The sequence below is a fragment of the Falco biarmicus genome, chromosome 5 (assembly GCF_023638135.1).
Source record: "Falco biarmicus isolate bFalBia1 chromosome 5, bFalBia1.pri, whole genome shotgun sequence".
Taxonomy (NCBI): domain Eukaryota; kingdom Metazoa; phylum Chordata; class Aves; order Falconiformes; family Falconidae; genus Falco; species Falco biarmicus.
This window is the reverse complement of record NC_079292.1, coordinates 28,238,140-28,257,743: the sequence shown is the minus strand read 5'-3', so window position 1 is coordinate 28,257,743 and position 19,604 is coordinate 28,238,140. Positions and strand designations below refer to the sequence as shown.

General features: G+C 44.5%; 2 protein-coding genes across 3 annotated transcripts in view; one reads left to right on the top strand and one right to left on the bottom strand.

Annotated features, from left to right (window-relative positions):
• The window catches only part of LOC130149933 (store-operated calcium entry regulator STIMATE-like), a 35,391-nt gene extending 32,930 nt beyond the window's left edge, over positions 1-2,461 (top strand). The window contains exons 8-9 of one of the 2 annotated variants that reach the window (XR_008822065.1): positions 1,060-1,187; positions 1,824-2,461. Coding sequence is in view for 1 of the 2 variants with exons in the window: in XM_056340218.1 (XP_056196193.1) it covers positions 1,824-1,937 (114 nt within the window). In the remaining variant the exon portion in view is untranslated. The remainder of the gene's footprint in view (positions 1-1,059; positions 1,188-1,823) is intronic. The other variant, XM_056340218.1, reaches the window with a different exon arrangement.
• Positions 2,462-4,799: 2,338 nt separating this feature from the next.
• Positions 4,800-19,604, bottom strand: part of ITIH5 (inter-alpha-trypsin inhibitor heavy chain 5) — a 49,698-nt gene continuing 34,893 nt past the window's right edge. The window contains exons 8-14 of the mRNA XM_056340210.1: positions 19,374-19,545; positions 16,527-16,836; positions 13,274-13,827; positions 12,848-12,898; positions 11,666-11,782; positions 8,852-9,229; positions 4,800-7,550 (exon numbers count right to left, since the gene is read on the bottom strand). Of these exons, the coding sequence (XP_056196185.1) occupies positions 7,252-7,550; positions 8,852-9,229; positions 11,666-11,782; positions 12,848-12,898; positions 13,274-13,827; positions 16,527-16,836; positions 19,374-19,545 (1,881 nt within the window). The 3' untranslated portion in view covers positions 4,800-7,251. The remainder of the gene's footprint in view (positions 7,551-8,851; positions 9,230-11,665; positions 11,783-12,847; positions 12,899-13,273; positions 13,828-16,526; positions 16,837-19,373; positions 19,546-19,604) is intronic.

Here is a 19,604-nt window from a genome sequence, read left to right as displayed (position 1 = left end):
CGGCAAGAGAGCTTAATCTGATCTACTGCTATCCTTAGAGTATCTGACGTGCTGCTGTGAAGATAAAAACATCAGATGGGGAGGCCGGAGTGTGTGTGAGGGTGGGGAGGAAATCTTCCCCTGCAGCTCTTCTGCTCCTTTGAAGTCATTGACTCATTGGAGTTTGTTTTTCCTGTTTAGTAGTTTTGTTGCTGTGGTGACTGGCCCTGTGGTGCTGCCTAAGCCTTAGCAAGTGGAGGGCACGTTAATTCACAACCGTGCGTGGAGATGGCCACAGAGAAGACTAACTTCCCTCATGCTCCAGGTTTTTTCCCAAGGAATACTGAGTTCTGGGGCTGGTTGAGCTGTTGGGGACACTCCGCATGTGAATGCACTGGACTGAAAGCCCTTGACTTGTGCCTTTGAGCTGAAATGTTGCTGTGAGTCAGGCACAGGGAGGCTGTGTAGTGCATTGGTTCAGTCTTTGGAGCAAAGTGGGGTCAGATGGGGCTGATGTTTGGGTGGGAGGTCTACACTGCCTTGCTGGAGGAAGCCAGGTTTTTGGGGGGTGGTTGTGGTACCTGCCCCTTGTCCCTCCATCAGCCACGAGATAATGATGCTATTTGGGTTCTGTGGTGGGCAAGTGGAAGAAGAGGCAAGGGCTGCTGTTGTTGCTCATCTAGGGAGGGAGAACTGGGACCCTTGACTGTGCTGTTAGGCTTGTGCCCCTCTGTGGAGCTGCAGGCTGAGGTGCCAAGACCTGGCCAGGATTCTGATGTGGATGATGAGTGTTCACCAGAAATCCTGTGATTCAGCTGAGATCCTGAGCACAGGGGCTGGCTGCACTTCAGCTGTGCTTAGAGGTAGCTACTGTTAGGGGTAATGGCAGCAGGGCTGCTCTTGCCCAAAGCTGAGTGTTTGAGGTAAGGAGATGGGGTTGAGCAGACAATCTTTCAGGCCGTGAATATTACCTGTGCAAACCGCTCGTCCATCCAGTCTGCTGGCTGTCATTGGGTTTCAGCTCTTCTACAGTCAGTGCAGCCATAGCCCAAGTAAAATCCAGCCTTTTTCCTCTTCCAGATGATGTGGCTGGAGGATGCCCCACGCGTGGCTCCATCTGCATCGTGCAAACGCTCCAGGCCGGTGGCAGCCTGTTAGCTCAAAACAGCCTGTTGGTAGCTTCAAGTCTGGAGTTAGCTGCCGAGAGCGTAGGTGTTCGTGGAGGCAATGGGCAGCCTTCTGATCATGCAGCAAAGCTGCGGGCTTTCTTACCTGGAGAGGTACTGGTGAGAGGTGTCAGTGCTCTGTTTTGGTTCCCACAACTCTGACTGAGCCAGGAGCTGCTGTGCCAGGCAGAAATAGGATGCTACCAAGCTGGGATGCCCCTCCTGAGCTCACTGGCCATGGCTGGAGCTAACCATGTAGCTCTGCTTGCTCTTCTGACTGAGCTCTGGAGACAGCAAGCAGCTGGGGGCCTAGGGAAAGGTCTATGTTTGGTACAGCTGTTCACAAAACATGTGGCCTAGTTCCTGTATGTCTCCACTGAGGCTGCAGCCTGGTCTGAGCATGCCTGTCTGTGTGAGCCCTCTCCCATGGTGAGCCAGAGCTTTTAACTGCCTGTTCTGCTCTCAAAGTGGGGGGTTGAGACACCAGATTGTCATGGTGTCTGTGCCCAAATCTGGCTGTTATTGGAGAAATGGTCAAGATGACATTGAGGCCCTGCCCATCTTATAGAATTAGATCTTGCAGCAGGACCCCTCTAGGGGTGCCTGACCCCTTCAGCAAGCAGTATCAAGAAGAACTGAGAACTTCCACTCCATCAGCATGTCTGTTCTCCTTTCTAGGTGTTACTCTCTCCAGACATGGATTTTGATCAGTCGGAAAGCGACCAGGATATTTCAGGACTCCAGGGAATGAGCCAGAAGATGAAGCAACCAAGCTATCAAGTGGTCATCTGACAACACTGAGACAAGGGATGTGGAGGAAGGCAAATAGCACTGTGACCCTTGAGCTGGCTGAGGGAGGGCAGCGTGGGGAATGCCAGTTGATCCCTATAGATCTGCAGAGGTCCTTTTGCCTGCTGCATCTAGACCTATCCTTCTGCAGCTGTCTCTTTGGATGGTATCTGTACACCCTGTACAGGCTTGAGCAGTATCTGCTTTGCCTGTCTGACCCTAACCTGTACACATGCAGGCACGTTGAGGTTAGGGATACGGATATGTACTTCCTCTGGCTGGCCAGCTGGGTGTAACTTTTTTGTCAGGGCTAGAGACTGAAATCAAAAGATTGTCTGCTTTTTTTTTTTAATGGAAAAGAAAAATATCTATCCTGTACTACCTGAACTGTGACACTTTTATATGCACAATACTCTAATTGGTTTGCAATATGTATTTAAATATCTTGAATTGGGAAGATTGTCTCGGTGGATCTGATCCTTTTTACTGTTTTATAAGGAATGCAATAAATACTTGATCTAAACCTGCTTCATAAATGAAGTGCCTTCATCTGCTTAGTATTTTACAAAACCCTAATGCTGGAAAGGGGAGGAAGGGGATCTGTTGAAATCTTTCCTGACCAGTTCCTCCCCAGGCAGGTTGTCTCTCTGCAGCAAGGCTGCCCTAGTCAACCTACAGAAGAAGAGCCGAGCCACAGTGCTCAGTTTCTGTAGGTGGGCTGTATAAGCCACTTCAGTACAAAGACCTGGTGCTGCAGCACCAACCTGTGCTGGACTCCAGACCAGAACAGACTTGGAGATTGATCCCAGTTGCCACCTTACAGGTCAGTGTTTACTGGGAGCTAGAAGCTGACTCTTTCCTTTTACTTAGTTTAAAATAAACAGATAAAATCTCTGCAGGACTTGATTCAAAAGCTAGAGCTGAAGAGTCAATTGGAGCCCCATTAACCAGCCCTGATCTTTGGGGGGTAAAGGAGTGGCCTCAGGTAGGACTGCTGCAGGAGAAGACCCCTGGGTCATCCCAGGTCTGACACCTTTTGCTCCAAGTGTGAGGTGGAGGGCTTTGCCCTTGCTCCTTTGTTAACATACTCTATTCATCTATAAACACACAAAAATGCAAAACACTTTGCAGCTCTCCTGGGGGGAGAGAGGGAGAGACTGAGCACAGAGCAGCTGCGTAATGTGCTCCCAGGCTGGGTGCAGATACACAGCTGTGATGAGACCCAGAGTCCAAATAGTGACAAGTCCTCAGAGCAGGGCCTGATCCAGGATTCACTAAACTGAACCAACAGACCTGGCTGAGCCATAGACAAGCTTTGCTTATTGTGAGACAGTCCTCAGAAGTGTTGGGTGGGAATTATATTTTATTTTCCTTCCTTCCTTCCCTCCCTTGTATTTTCACAAGAAAACACTCCTTATTAAGAAGTAGAAAAGAAAGGATTTGGATTTGCTAAATTAGGCAGATCTAGGCTTCTAAAAGCTGAGCTGTGAGCATGTGAAGTTGAAGGGGGAGGGGTGTTCACTTTCTTTCTTAACTTCAAAGTAGTTTAGAAGCATTAGATGCAAATCAAAGTCTTGCATGCCCCTTAGTGAACTAGACACGCTTGGCTACGCTTGCAGCTGCACAGCCTTCTACTGTATTTCTGGAAATGATGTCCTTTTTTTGTTTCTTAGTTACTTAATGAAAGGTCAAAACCCTACTTGTGGTGGCACATCAAATGGCTTTTGGAACACATGGCACACAGCTCTGAATACATTATTTATATTGCCTAGTGAAACCAGTTTCACAATGGGACTTTTGCTTGTCTGTCAGAGTTCTGCACTTGTAAGGGCTGGAACAACTCTTATGCTGTTGTCTTGATTGAAAATAGATTAAGACAGCTGCTTTGTTAGAAACTTGCTCCCTGTTTTGAGATGTACTGGTATTTTGGGTTTTGTTCTTGCTACAGGGCTGTACAGTGCAATGCTGCAGTATGTGAAAAGTGCAAAGTCAGCCAAAGCAAAGCCCTTGTTCTAGAATGGAAGGTGGGTGATGCAATCTTCATCTTAGCCCTTGGTAGAGGCTGGCTGAGGAGGCTCACAAGAGGAAATACTGTGATGTTGGGGAAGGTTGTCCTTCCCTAGCTTTGTGTAGCCAGTGCTGCTTCAGCAACCCTCGATTCAGGAGTCCTGTCCCCCAGTCTGAAACGGTGGTGTGCAATTGTTTCCATTGAACTCCCAAGTGATTGCTCAGCCCTCATTCCTGAGCTGTCTGAGCAGCTAACAATCTTTAACCGTTAACTTTAACTGCAAAGCAAGTGGCCTGTGACCCTCTTGGAGACAAGAACAAATGCGTGCCTGTATGTGCAGTTGTTGCAGCATGCTTCCTGGGAGCAATCTGTGCTGCAACAAAGGGCTATGAGGACCAGGCCTGGAAACGTTCTCCTTCAGAGAGAGGGAAGTGTTGTGATGCCCCGTTTATAGATGGGGAAAGCTGGAGTTCACAGTCCATGACCTGCCTTTGCTCTTACTGCTCTTGGGGCAGCAGGAGCACGAACTCTGGTTTCCCGTGTCCTGTGCTACTGTGTTTAAAGGCTGGATCAGTCTTCTCTACATGGTTAAATTCTCAGTTTAATGTGGGGTAGAACCCTAGGGTCTGTTCACCTAACACACTTCTTGCTTCCTTCCAAGTGTACAGAGGCTAGAGAACATCACTGACGTTTAATTTTCCACTGAAATTACTTTGCTTCCCAACCTACTGTTAACTAACTTGTGAGTGGTTCTTCCAGCCATCTGGTAACATAAGCTTGTTCAGCAGCATAAAACATACATAACCTTAGCTTCAAAGCTCGTTTTATCTTTGCCAAATGAAAGCTTCACTGCAGTGTTCACTGTAAAATATTTATTGTGAAATGGATAACTGGAGCCTTAACGAGAACTTGAGTATATTGCTTCAGGTGCTTCATATGGCTGGGAAGTTGGACTTGATCACTGTTCTCTTCATGCCCTGAAAGAAGTAGTTTTCCTTGGCTGAAGGAGGAGGAGGAAGAGAAGTGATGATGCACCTGAAGCATTAGCAATATATGTGTGTGTGTGTGTGTATATATATATATATACACACACATATCTATATACAGGAGAGATGAGAGGAGAGCCTAAGCCAATCTCTCCTCGTAGCAATACACTTGAATACCAAAACGTGGGAGGAGAGTGGAGATTTCAAAGAAATCTCTTTTCAGTAAGGACAGTATAAAAACGACACCTGCCAAACCCTGGACTGTCTAGAATTTCACTGCCACTATCCTGTTTACCCTGTGCTAGTGAAATGGGAGGCTGTTTGGAAATAGGCTGAGTGATCTTCCCACTGTCTTCTTGGGTAGAAAAGTGAACTTCACAGATACCCTTTCTCATCACATTTCTGGCCCACAAGGACGTTGCAGAGCATTAACCTTTTTGGTTATTACTTGCTCAGGACTGTGCTGAGTGAAGGTCTTGCTTTCAGTTCTCCCTTGCATGAAAGCTATTTCTCAAGATAGCTGGGCCCAAAGCAGTAACTTGGTGTTTTGTTCCAAAGCAAAAGCCTTGGCATGAGTTTTACACTAACTGGGCTCTCTGTAAGGATCTTCCAGCATGCAGTTAAATCTAGCTGGTTGCTTTTGGCTGATTTCCTCTTCCCCACAACACACAGTATGAATAAGCAACCATGTGTGTTACCTGCTCTGCTACCACAGTGCTAGCAGTACGAACTAGATGATCAAGCAACTGGAGAATCACCACCCCACCCCCAGCAGCTGGAGCTGCTACAGTTTTACAATGTAAAACAATGATTTAACTGTTAAATATGCAAAAAATCAGTCGAGACTGAACATATTTCTGTAGGTCTCTGGCAACTCTGTTTTATCCTAACACATGGATATCATTTAGCTCCTGGAGGTGCTTCCACACCCACCCTCCTTCCTTTCAGTTCTGGAGAGGCAGAGTATACATGAGCTCAATTTGGCCTTACCATGTAAATGTCTTTGTGGTTATCAAAAACTTCCCTGGCCAAGTTCTCTACTAAGCAAACTCGTCTGTGGCTGATCTATAGCATTATTTAGTGCTGCCTCACTTTAAAATAGACGACAGCCTTGCAGTTTGGGTTTCAGAGGTTTCTTTGCAGAGCCGCACCACCTGCAGTGGGGGTGGCTGGTGGACCCTTCTGTAACCTCCTGCTGCCAAATTCCTGCTGTATATAAATTCCTGCAGTGTAAGGAAGGAGAATGAGCCAGGCGAAATTGGGATGAAAATTTTTTGACAATTTGGAGTAAACAAAGACTTCCTCCCTGATCAGAAAAGCAGCTAGAAGTGTCTAAACTCAAGAGGCTGCTTTTTAGGGTCATAAGCTATCATGGGTGTTGCTTCTTCATCCTTTAGGGGATTTAAGTCTCTGCTAAGCAGAAGTGATGCTCTGCTCAAGGAGGTGGCAGGTCTGTTGGAAGCTCACAGTGGAACTGTTTCTCTCTAAGGGAGTCAAGACTCAAGAAGTCACTAAACCTGCAATGTTATTTAAATGAGATGCTTCATGGAATGGGAGCCTGCACCACTCCTGCTGCTGAAAACCAGAGGTGCTTTCAAGCATACAGCCTGTGTGCACTGAGACAGCAATAAACCACATGAAGGTTTTCAGCACTGTTTCAAGGGTCCGTAGTGGTGCCGGGAACGTCGTGTTTAGTGGTAAATCCAGGCCTCATCACAATAACCGAGAAAGCAATACCCACTTGTGGCCTGTTGATTTAAGGTTCTGATTTCTTTGTTATCTCTTTGATGCTAATGGGTCACTGCAGATTAATATCCACCCACCTCTCCTCTCTCTCTCTTTTCTTTCCCCAGAGACTAGGGTTGGAGCAGGTGCTCCAAGTCACTTCTTTGCAAAGCGTATCACCCAAGGTTGTTTCTAGATAGGCACTATGCTGTATGATCTGTGCCTCTTACCAACCAGCTGACTCACCAGCCCCTGGGGGTATTGCACAGATCCCTGCATGGGTTTATTTTGAGGCCAGCAGCTCTCTACACTGTTCAATATGAGTGCTGGCCCACTTATCCCTCCCTTCCTACTGGGAAAGCACCAACCATGCTTTTAACCATGTCCTCAACCCTTTCCCCCAACCTTTTTGTCTTTAGGAATTTGATGAACAATGTTCATCTAGCATGAGAGAGAGACAGCTGATTTCCAAGGGCAAAAAGCCTTGGTTTCTTTGGCACCAAAAAGTAAAGAAATATTCATAAGTTGCCTAATTCTAGAGGCTTCAGAAGGGAACCGCTGTCACACATGCTGCTGCAATGCATTGCTGTGATTGGTCTTAAAGGCTGTTAATTGTCCCAAAGGTAGTTCCTGTGTCAAAAGGATGAGAAGCCAAATAGTCTTTGTAGCTCCCATCGATCAGTTTGTCCGCATTGTTTTTGGCAAACCAGCAGTCAACTTCCTGCTGGCCATTGTAGATCCTCCTCTGCTTCCACACAACAGGAACGAGCCGTCCCTTCACTTTCAGGGTATTTGTAGAGTTTGGCTTTAATGCTTCAGTTTGATTCTGACCAACCTGCTGATGACTTGTGTTTAGAGATTCCTGAAGAAGTTTAACTTCATGGTTCAAGAACTGACCTGCAAGGTAAGATAAAATAGCATCCATGACTGGCTGTTTTGTGCCTGTTTTACAAGTTTTTGGTTTTTTTAATAGGCCATGTTTTGAGGATCTTTGGGTATGGGGTTGTAAATGGCTTCTCTGCAACAGCAGGATGAATCTAGGTTCTGTAATTCTTTTCTAAATCTCACAAACAGAGATTAGAATAAAACTGTTTCTTTTTTCACTTGTCAAGATACATTACCTGAGCTAAAGAGCTTTCCAAGCTGCAAATAGTAAGTTCCCTTCTGTGGGCCACAGTTACTAGAGGATAACAACCCATACAATGCCCATCATCGGCAAGCAGAAGGAAGATCTAGGCCTGAAGCTCCAAGTTCTCTTCTCTTGCCTTCTTGTAGGCCAAACCTAAGTTTGAGTTTAGAGGTTTGTGCATGCAAGTGGCCTGAATCCAAAACCCACTCCTTAATGGATCATCTCCTGCTTAACCTGGAGGTGCCTGAATATCACAGGATCTATGGCTTCAGTCTTAGAGTTCTGCACCTGTACATGGCCGCAAACATCACTGCTTCTCCTTGGCTGAAAGAACCCAACCATCTAGTCATTCTCTGAGCCTACCTAAAGTATAGTTGCTCTCAAAATGTGGGGATGGCTCTTCTTTCACTTCACATTTGAAAGAAAGGGGTCACAAAAAGTACCAAAGTTTCTTGATTTCAGTCAGGCTTAGGTGTAAACAGCTCAGTCCTGCAAAAACAGACCCCCTGGACATGTGCAAGTACAGTACATAAAGGCTAAGCCAATGATCTCTGGCAATACACTAGCTCTGTCACTAGAGCTCTTTCAGAATCTGCAAAACCCCAGCTGACTGTCCTCTCTGCCTAGAGTCAAACTCTACTTTCCAGTGCTCCTGAGAGCACATTAGCCACTGGGCTATTCTAAATTAGGACTACTGTCAGAGAATCTCTTACTAGTGCCTTACACAGGGTTCTTGCAGAGTATTTGGTTTCTGTCTCTGTACTGGGATCATCAAGCATGTGTATTCTAATGACAACTATTAAAAATCATAAAAAGAGCTGGAATGTAAATGTATGTGGCACAGCCACATAGCTAGGATAGTGGGAACTAGCTGATAAAGAAAAAGATGGGAGAGTAGTTGGGGATACTAGCAGCAGAGAAGTTGTTTGAGAGTGGATCTAAAAGTCTCACCTGGGAACTTAATCCCAACGTGCCTTGTTCATTACTTCTTGTCTCTGTCCTTTGAAACTGTTTGGAAGGATCATTTTTGTCTGGTTTACAGCTCTAAATCTGAGAACCTGTTACCTACCCAGTAGCCCATGGGAGTCAGAAGAGAGGCCTTTACTGTTGGAGATGTAGAACCCCAGGTGATTCCTCTGGTATGGGGCTGGCTTCTTGTAATGGTGGATGAGGATGACAAAGCTGATTGTGTCTCGTATTGTCACAGTGACGTTGGAATTGGCAGAGATGGAAACCTCGAGGCTACTGCTTCTCACGACAGCACTCCGATCACAGGACAGAACAAGTCTTTCCCCATCATCCAGGATGATTCTTTTGGGTGTGATCTCTAGATAAGATCTCTGTGGCTTATTGCTGAGGATAGTGATGGTGCTGAAGTAAGTCCGATGCTTCTTGTGGCCGTTGGGTGGTGCAGGAGCTCCAATTAATTGCCCATTCACAGTTACACCTTGCAGGAAAACAATCAATACATGAACGCTGGAACCAAGAACAGGTCTATTGTCTCAAAGATACAAGCCTTGTAACCAAGGACATGCAGATTCACCATCTCAAGCTCAATTATTTCACCTACCAATATTCAAAACAGTATAATCAATCTGTTAGAAAATTATTACCTTATATAAAGCACCTAAATTTACCCAAGCTCAGAAACACTGGCCTTCCCTGGAGACAGGTGCCCCAAGCCCCATTAGTCCTAACGTTGTGTACACAGTACTACAGGATAGGATCAACTGCTCCTCAGCACAGCCATTTCCTAAGCTCTGTTCAACCTCAGACCCATCTATGATCGAGACAACGATCTGCAGGGATTTTGAGCCACATAAGAAAAATATTTATCTTCCTGACCAACCATGATATAATTTTCTTAGACCACCTAATTGTTGAGGCATCACTCAAACCTAGGCAAATATATCACATCTTGGAGGACTAAGAAAACTGTCAGGCCTACTTTTCCTCATATTACCAAGTGGCATAGGGACTGAACTTCTAGTAAGAGGACCTAGGTGTATCTGCATGCTCCTGTCTCAAAGAATCTCAAGAGCAGTAGACAGTTGCAGTTTGATGTCCGCCTAAGGAACAAATTAGCCTGGGACACCCCAAGTAAGGGTTACTACCTTAGCTGACACACTGAAGACTGAGCAGGACCTCAGTAGAGGGAACAGCCTGACCTGCAACAGTCTGAGGTGGTGTTGAACCTCCTCAGGTGGCAGTGTAAGAAATTCAGGTTCTCTTTGTGCCACTGCAGAAAAGGACCCTGAACCCTGCACTCCCATTGGGATATTTCAAGCTTCACCAGTGCTGCCTTTCCCACTTCCCTCAGTTTTGCCCCAAAAGAACCACTTTTGAGTAGTCTACGGTGCAGATCCCACTGAGTCAAATAAAGCCTAGATGTTCACAGTAAGATTTCCAATCATTCTCACAGGTTTTGTGACTTGCTGTCCAATAAGACACTGTCTCATTTCCCACAGGCCTCTGAACAGCCTCTGGGCAGTAACAGTAAAGGAGGAGACTTGTTGCTAACCCAAGCTAGACCCAAGCCATCAACACTGAGATGAACTATTTCCATATCCCAACATTCCCAGGGGGATCTCTCATTTCTGTCTTCATAGACTCAACTTGCTAGTGCTACAGAGTCTGTTTTCCTCAAGCTCATTTTGCATTTCGGCCACAAAATTGTTCAAGCGGTAGCACAAACACAGTCTGTGAAAGAAGTTTAAGGGAAATGTTGCCAGGAGCTAGATCTTATTCACTAAGGCATGAGCACAGAAACATGGAGGGTAGACCACTGCCACACAAAACAGAATCCTTCTAACTTTATTGTGTGGTTATTTATCTTCTTTGTAAAACAAGTCTGTGCATTGTCGCTGGTTTTGGCACCCCTTCCTCCCACTGTTTCCCTGCTCAGAACATAATCTGCTTATTAGTTGCACTGCTTGGAATTCCAGATCGGATCAGACCACAGTTCAGGCCCCTGAGGATCAGACTGGCTTGGGCAAAGCAGATCATGAGTTGTGTGTGTTTTCTCAAGGCTGTCATGGCTTGGTAACCAGTTTGGTAGTCTCTTCACTGAAACAGCCTCAGTGCTTGTTGGGATACTTCACTCTGTCCTGAAGTGAACAGTACTGTAAGAGTGAAGTTCCAGTAACAGAGCCATTTTGGCGAGTCCAGTTCTTTTATTTGCATGTTGTGACTTTGTAACTAGAGAGCTGATGAAGTTGTGCCATCAAAGAAACCCACTCTCTCTGCGCCAGAAAGCTGAATCCCCCTGAGTAATCTCTCACAGGGAGGTGGCTTCATGGCTTATGCAAACACTACATGCAGGTTGCGAAATGCCTGTGTGGCTCTTCGTTCAGCCGTGGCTGTTGTAGCACTGGTCAAGTGCAACCCCCTGACCATACTGGATCAGGAACTGACCTCTCCAGTCTAGCTGGACTGAAAGGGTGCAATGTGGGTCTCTTGGCTGTTTGCATGTAATTGATTCCAGTCAATGAATACCTGAACAAGGAAAAGTTTGGATACATATCAATGCCAGTTCTTCCTATGGCTGGGTGTGCTCTGTTGACAAACTCTTCTGAATTGTGTATGTAACAGTGGCCATGTCTCCTTCTTGCTCAGGATTTCTGTGAATTTACCCAATAAGCTATGATAAAGTTGGAGGTGAATAAGTGCTAGTGAACAGTCTACACGTCCTCCTAATCTAGGGGGTCAGAGCCAGAAAACTGGTGTGCACCAATTTTCTATTGCCTATCCAGAACAGAGACTTTCTCTAACCTCCTGTCACTTTCCTGTCTATGAATCACCTTGGTGCTTAGCCTTATTGCTACAGAGCTCGCCTTAAACTTCAGTTTTCCTCCACAAGCAACTGCTTTACTTAGCTGCTCACCAGATTCCTTATGATCAGAGACCAGTCGCAGAATGTCCCCTGGTTCTCCGTCAATATTGAAGCAGACAGAGAACTTGCTGGAGGGAAAATCAATGACAAAGTGAGGGTCTCCATCCGCTGAGAAGACATAGGAAAAGAGACAAATGTGAGAGACTTACACAGAACTGCACTGTCCAAGAATGTAACAAAACTGCTTTTCAATGTGTGTTTGTCCTTGTTTTTTCTAAGACCTCCTGGTTTGTTGTTTTTAGAGGGCTGGATGGCAATTGCCAGGGAACACCAAGTTTTGCTTTGTTTTTCACACAGATTGTTTTGTTTTTTCTCACAGAAGAGGTTGGGTTTTCAGTGAAAACTGAGAACCCAAAGCAGTCTAGGTGAAAATCATATTTTCTTCCTGGAATATCATTTCAGTGATTTATGGCAGTTATCATGCAGGTGTTTTTACTCCTCCGTACTTTGTTGGCAGGCTATATCCCCCACAGCACACAAAAATGTACCTTCTAACCAAGAACCGCTGCATCGGCACACCTCACACTGAACCTTCCTGGCACTAAATATCAGATTGGAGCAGTCAACAGCAGATATTACACAATCCCACAATCTTTATTTTTCAACAATACTTGACCTATCATCAACCACCAGGTAGGTGTCATTTATAAGACAAGCCAAACCCCTAGTTTTCAAGGTAAATTTGACCTTATCCAGTGAGATTCAATTCTAAATTCTTAATCCGGTCTTATTCTTCACTGTTTATTGTATGAAAAGGACATTAAGTAGAGGTGCAGAACCAACAGGAAAATAGTAAATCACTATAGAATTTTCTTTTTTCTTCCTTCAACATTTTTTGTCTCAGCAACATTACTTTATAAAACTTTTTTGACTAGTACTAGTACAGAGGGAACATGCTTCCTGTTCTCCCCTAATCTACAGAACATGAGGATCTCCAACATGAGGATCAAGTGCTGTAGATCATCTGCCTTGCTCTGTTTCCTCATACTTCTCATTACTGATCCTCTCTGTATTTTGGTTTTGTTTTCATTTTCCTCCCTACTCTGCAGATCTAGTAAATAGGATTTTGGTTGATCCATCAGGATGGTTATACCACAGTGGCATGCAACCGAGGTTTCCATAAAGTGACCATTATTATTTTGGATTATTAAAGGCATGAAAACAGGCACTGACCTGAAGTTTTGGAGATTCTAATTCTTTGTTTATCTTCCTGTCTGCGTATACCTAGAAGTGGGAAAGGAAAGCTGTTACAATTACTTATTGAGCAGCAGAAAAAGCCATAGTATAATAATATTCCCAAAATATTATTTAGCAAGATCATGCGACATATTCCTGCAGCTACTTCAAGCTTCATTTAGAATACCAATTTTTCTCCAACTGTTTCTACAGAGCAGTAAGTGCTTCAAGGGTTTGTCAGGTGCCTAAGAGGTTTGCTTAGTTACCCAGCCCACAGTTAGCAAAATCAGTATGAAAATCTCAGCTTTCTGCTTATCACCTCTCAGTTCGTTGGCTAGATCATCCCTGTTGCCAAAGTCAGCCATGATACATTACCTATGTGAAAAAATTTCGTACCAGCACGTGGTTATTTTTCTGTCGTACCTGGTGGTGCCTTATGTCCCTGCAAGCTCTGCAACTTTTCACCAATGCCATCGGTAGAAGGGCTGACAAACTCCTCTTGAGGTGGTTCTGAATGGAGCCCAGCCTCTTTCATCTTCAGAACGGTGAAGGGAGTAACAAAATTGTAAGTCAAGGCCATTGACTTGGCTTTCTCCATCAAATAGTCTTTTTCCCGATTGTCATTACTCTTCAGCCGAGACTTGAGCAATTCCTTGATGGTGAGGTAACTCCATGCCCTCTCAATGTAATTTTTATCACCTTTTCCATCTTCCAGGCCAGGGACACCTCTGATGTCATTCCTGCTAGGCAGGTCAATAGCCACATCTGTTTTGAGGAGGATGTACTTCTTGGAGTTGCTAGCAGTCACCTCTACATGGAGACTATCTGAGGTGTGGTTGATAAGTTTGCCAGCTATTACAATTTCAGAGCCATTGAAGTAGTTAGGGAAGAAGTTCTGGGTGACTTGCTCCACATTATCTTCAGGGTAATCAACACGGATGTCAGAGAGAAGGGGTGTTCCTATTTCATCATAGAACCTTAAACAGAGACACATTTCTCACCATTAGTACTGTTCATCCAAGTGTATGCACACACTCTTGCACTTATACATGGCCAAGAATACAGTCAGACTATCAAATATGGCTCCTAAGATGTTCAGGAGCAGTTAGAGCTCCCAGGCCCCAAATTTAACTACTGCATCCACTGTAACTGCACCCAGGGAGATGGGGCAGTCTCTACCCTTAGAGATTTTCAAACTTGAAGTGAACAAGGCCCCAGCGAATCTCACCTAATTTGAAGTTAGCTCTTCTCTGAGCAGAAGGCTGAATTAAATAACCTCCAGTGGTCCCCTTCAACCAAAATTATTTTCCACCTCATTTTAGTTTTCCATGTTTCTTAGGCATCTAAACAGAGTCTCTTAAGTTCAGAATGTTCAGGAGCATCCCAGCATCAACTACTTTCCACTATGACTCCGAGCTCTGCAAGGAGGTATTTGTGACCACTTACATTTGCTTAAGAGCACCTGTCCGTTACAAGTAGATTCTTGGCTTCTCAGGCTCACAGAAAGCACCCTAGTTATTTCAAAATATAATTAGAAGAGATGCTGTCGCCTACAGTTTTCTAGTGGTATTTTGCATGGTATTCCACAGCCAAAAACTGTAAGACCAAGACGTTAGGTCCCCCAAAGCTGGAGAGTACCTGAACCAAAGCTTCTATATCACTGGAAGAGCCCTAGATACTACTGGTTGGGATGGTCAGTGTAGGACAGGCAGGAATACGGTTTTCTGAGGGCCAAAGGAGAAAGAAACATCAAAAAAGAATCTCACTATGCCCCATAAATGAGGACATTTCCAAGGAATGGAGGAATCCTAACTACTAAATACAGATGGCCTGGCAGAAAAGAACTCACTGCTACCTTTTGGCTGATTTTCTGTTGGAGCAAGTACATGGCTTCTGTGGAACAAAAGAGCTTAACCTTATAATGCCTCGTTAACGTGACTACCACCATACTTCTGAGAATACCTTGCACTGGACAGGCCACAAAGCTTTTACAAGACATCAAGGCTTAGGTTTACAGCACTGTGTTTTCCCTGCAGCAATGTGCTTTTGATGAATCTTCCCAAGCTGCTTCAAGAATGCCATAGTTCCCATTTAAATGCCAGACTCCTCATCTCTTGGCAAGTCATATTAGTCTAATTTGGTAAATAAACAAAGAATTGGCCTCAGCACATTTTTAGTTCAAGCTGCATTTATTTTTCACGTCTGCTTAAACAGATTGTCTGGAAGCTAGAGTCACACTTTGTGTTTTATTCTCTCTCCAAGAAAACCCAAAGCCTGAATTGGTTGACTTTCTTCTAAAGCCTCTTTGAGCACTCTATATCTTTGATTCAGACCTTGTCACATATTAAAACATGATGAGTTAAACCTGAGCACTGTGAAGTAACTCCTGGGTTGTAACAAATGGTGGAGCGAGAGAAACAACCTGTCTTCTAGTACAAAGCAAGGAAGTATCTGTGTAAAAATACAACCCACTGACCACATGAACAACATTGGCACCCACATAGATTTTCCCTCCAACAGTGATTTGAATTAGACTCCATTAAGTGATTGTGCTTTTCTGTAGAAGTTTGGCACCAGAAGCCAAATGGGTTTGCCATCACTGAGCTTGATAAACACTGAGCTGTTAGTCAGAGATGTTTGAACAAGTACTTGCAATGCTGGGTCCCTGTGGCCCAATCAATCAGCACAACCTTCACTTACCAGGGAATGCCAATTGCTATCCAAAATGCATGTTCTGAGAAGCAAATGACATGGGCAGAGTGGCAGATGGATCTTCAGAATTTGGTTTAAAAGGAAGACACTCCTGTCCATGCAAATCACCACAGGAGGAAAAGCTCTAGTGGAAGCTCACGGTGTCAATGCTCCAGATGAATTAGACCTAGGCAAGAGGTCTCTGCTCAATGAGTGCCTCTTTTTGGTTTCTGAGGTTCAAAACACTAACATTTGGGGAGTGAAAGCCAAACATTTTCGCTTGGAAACACTGACACACTGACTGACTTTTTAGACAGAGCTGTGGTTCAAGTATCTTTGTGCTGTCCCTCACTAGCGTCTTCCGTTGGACTACAGCTCCCTGATCACAGATGAGGAGTATAATCTGGTCCTAGTGAACGATAAGGATTATAGGAAACTTGTTAGGAGTTTGGATTACAAAGAATGAAGGAATGAAGTGGCTATACAATCATCCCAGGAATGACCCTTGTATATTTTTCTAAGTCAAGTATTTTGGAGTTTGCACAAAAGGTTATTTTTTTAAAAATACAGAAATAATTTTCTGCCCAAAATTGGGATCTTCATTCCAGAGCCACTCCATGCTGTCTATGTGGTCAATCTGAAGTGAGTAATGCATCCTTTCCACCCTCCATTCACCCAGAGAGGTGGCACTCATCCCTCCCACGTCTCCAGGTTTACATGCTCAAACCAGTGATCTGAATTAGGGAAACAAAATACCTTTTTCTGAGGGGCTGGGAAGCTCCAGTACAGCTCAGGGGGTCTGATAGGAAGGAGACAATTTCTGGGCAGGCATCCTCAGTATCTGAGCACACTCTGCCTGTCTCAGCCCGAGTTGAGTCTCAGAGGACCCCCATCTCTTTCAATGCCTCCTTAGAGGATTTACCTACCCAAAACCCTTGCCCAGAGAACCGAATGCAGTTACAAGCACAGAAAAAGCAGAACAAACCCCTTGAGGTAGCTGGCTGCGTCCTCATCCTCCTGGAAATGTCTTGTCATGCCACAGTTCTCCAGTGCCATCCTCTCCAGCAGTTTGTGGTCCACATCATTGCCAATGCCAATGGTGAAGAGGCAGAATTTATCATGAATGGCATCCTTGGTGTTGCTGAGGATTTTGGACGACTGTGTTTCCCCAACAGTGGGCCTCCCATCCGTGAGAAAGATGATCAAAGACACACTCCTGGCATCAATGTCATTCTGAGCAATGTAATCATTTAGCAGCTTTGCACCAGTCTGGACAGCACTGTTAATATTAGTCCCTAAAAAAAGTACCAAAATGATTAGCTCATTTCTCTTTCTAAGAGTGGAACAAATAATTTCCCCAAGATCCCTTTAGTACAATGACAGCAACTCTGTTCATCAGGATGTTCCTTTTCCCTACATAAGGTTGCACGAGCACTTTAATTTAGTTCAGCTGTGTTACTCAGCGCCAGTTTGGGATAGCTGTTTATAGTCTCATGAATTGAATTATGAATTGCAGTTTATTATGCGAAATTGCTGTATCCTTGAATGTCTCAATGTTCAATAATCAGCCATGGTAAGCAGAGTCACAACACATACTATATTCTGCTGGTACACACAAAAATAGTTAAACTAAATTACAGGACTCTCCCAGATGATATCTGAACTAGGAAAACAAGTTCTGCTCATTTTGTCTGAAAGGCACAAGATTCAGAGAAAGGGGAAAAGCCTTCAAATGGGAAAACAAGTGGTTGGGTTTGTTATTCAAACCCCAAAGGCTAACAAAGTTTAAAGGGAAGAGAAATGGCTTTATTAACTGATGAGTATATTTTCACAAAACAGCTGGCTAGCGAAGAATGGAGCTGCCTGAAGTGGGAGGGAGAAAACAGAACATAAATAAAGGAACTGATGTATGTTAGAAGAATAGCCATGAAAAGGATCCAAGCCTACTGTGTATTCAGAAAAAAGCAAGCAGAAAAATGAGTACAGGTATCTCCTTGCTCTGTATTTCTTGTGATAATCAAAGAAAAGAGGGATTGGTTGTGGAACTTTTGCAAGAGCAGTACATCTGGGTTAAAAACAGCTCTCAGAAAAAAAACAGATGAAAAGGGTTAAGAGTCAGACACAACAGATTCCTGGGGGTCCAGAAGGGGAGATCAAGGGAGGTTATCAGCAAGGATGTGCTAGCAGGTCTGACCATCCCTCATGTACCTAGAAACCTAGGGTGCACAGCTGCAGTGACTGCAGCAAGACAAGGAACAGGAAAGGGGCCAAAACTTCTGAAAAGTCCTCAAAATCCAGACTGTGTTTTTTGCAGAATGGTTTTGAACCCTGCACCTAAATAGCCTAATATTAGTCTCAGTCTCCATCCAGACCCAAAATTTCAGAAATAATATTTTCCCCAGAAACAAAAGAAAAACATCTCATGCAGCAGATTGTGTCATTCCAAACCCAGCCACATCACAGAGCTACCAAGCACTGAAAACTGCCTTTTGCCACATGCACAAATATTTAACAGCAATATTTTGTTCCCATTTCTTTGGGATGAGAGTATGACACAGCAGTGTAAGTCCAGGATGTTCTTTGTGTGTTTGTGATCTGTGAGCCTGAGCACATTCACTGGAAGATACTCAAGCAACAGCACCTTGATAGGGAAAATGCAGAGTCAGCCAAAACTAATGTATCACTGGCCTGTGGTGGAGAATCCCTGCACCATCCTGTTAAACCTAAGTTAATAATTTCCTTCTACTTTTGTTCTCTGACAAGTTCATGGGCAAACTCAGCTGGTTCCTACACAGCACTTTTGGCATGTGAGGAGTAAAAGCTTTGTACTCTGAGTATAGTCTCACTATTGGTAATTGTTTAACTGGGCAGGTCCCTTGACCACTTCCTAAACTCTTGCTCTCACAATATAAACAGTACAGCAAACCATCCTGTTTGCTGTGTTTTTCCATCAGAAAGTTTCCTTTACTAGAAGTGGCCACTGCTCAGGGGCAGCCATGGGAAGACCTTGTCTGACCTTCAACCAGCTGTGAGTGCTTGCATGGGGGAGGATTTACATAGGTCATTTTGCAGTGCTCTGCTTACCTTGGAGTGCTCAGCTAGGATGGGCATAGCTGCCAAAGTATGTTTGATTACAAACCTTACTATGTTTTTTATATATTTGTGTCCTTACAAGAGGCCACTGAATCAAATTCAAAATCATGCCTGCACACTGCCACTGTTCTGGGGTCTCCTCATCTCCCCTCTTCCCTCCTGGCAATAAGGCACAAGCAAAACAGGACAAGAAATTCTTAAATGTCATTGTAGCTGCTCCTCAATGGAGACAAGATGACAGTACTAGGTGGGAAACTAGTTCTTGCAGAAGGCAATCCCACAGCCCACACTGGGTAGTCCATCCCTGGAGTTTCCAGCCCAGGCAAAACCATGTGCCTCCTTTCACACAGACTTTCAGAAACTGAACAAGGTCTGGCCCTGTGTGTCCTTCACCAGGATATGGTTGGGTTTTTTTTCCTGTGCCATCAAGAAATAACCTTGGGAACATTTCCACTCCAAGGGTCTCACCAGATAAATGGGAGAATGGGCCCAATTTGGCTTTAATAAATATATCAGGTCCTATGACTGGATCTGAGGGACACCCTCCCATCGCATACACTGATAAAGGGCACATACCCTTTTGTCACATAACTCTGAGGGGAGGTGGGGAAGGGGCCCCCTTGTCCCATGACCTAAATCCTTTTATTGCTACATGCTACAGGACCACATTCATCACTCTCCATGCTGTTGTAGTTAACTGGATAGCAAAATTAATCTTGCTCATATCTCTAGATCATACCTCCAGTAGGCGACATGTTATGAATGTACTTTTTGGCATCTCTTATATTATTTGGAGTAACTGGGACCAGCTGGTCCTGCTGCCAAACTTTTATTCGGTTGGAAAAACCAATGATATTGAAGTGGTCTTCAGGCCTTAGGTCCTGGAGAATTGTGAAGAGAGCTTCTTTGGTCTAGAAAGAGAAGAGAAAAGAGACCAGTAGACACAACTGTCACTGCTTTAGTGGGCAAG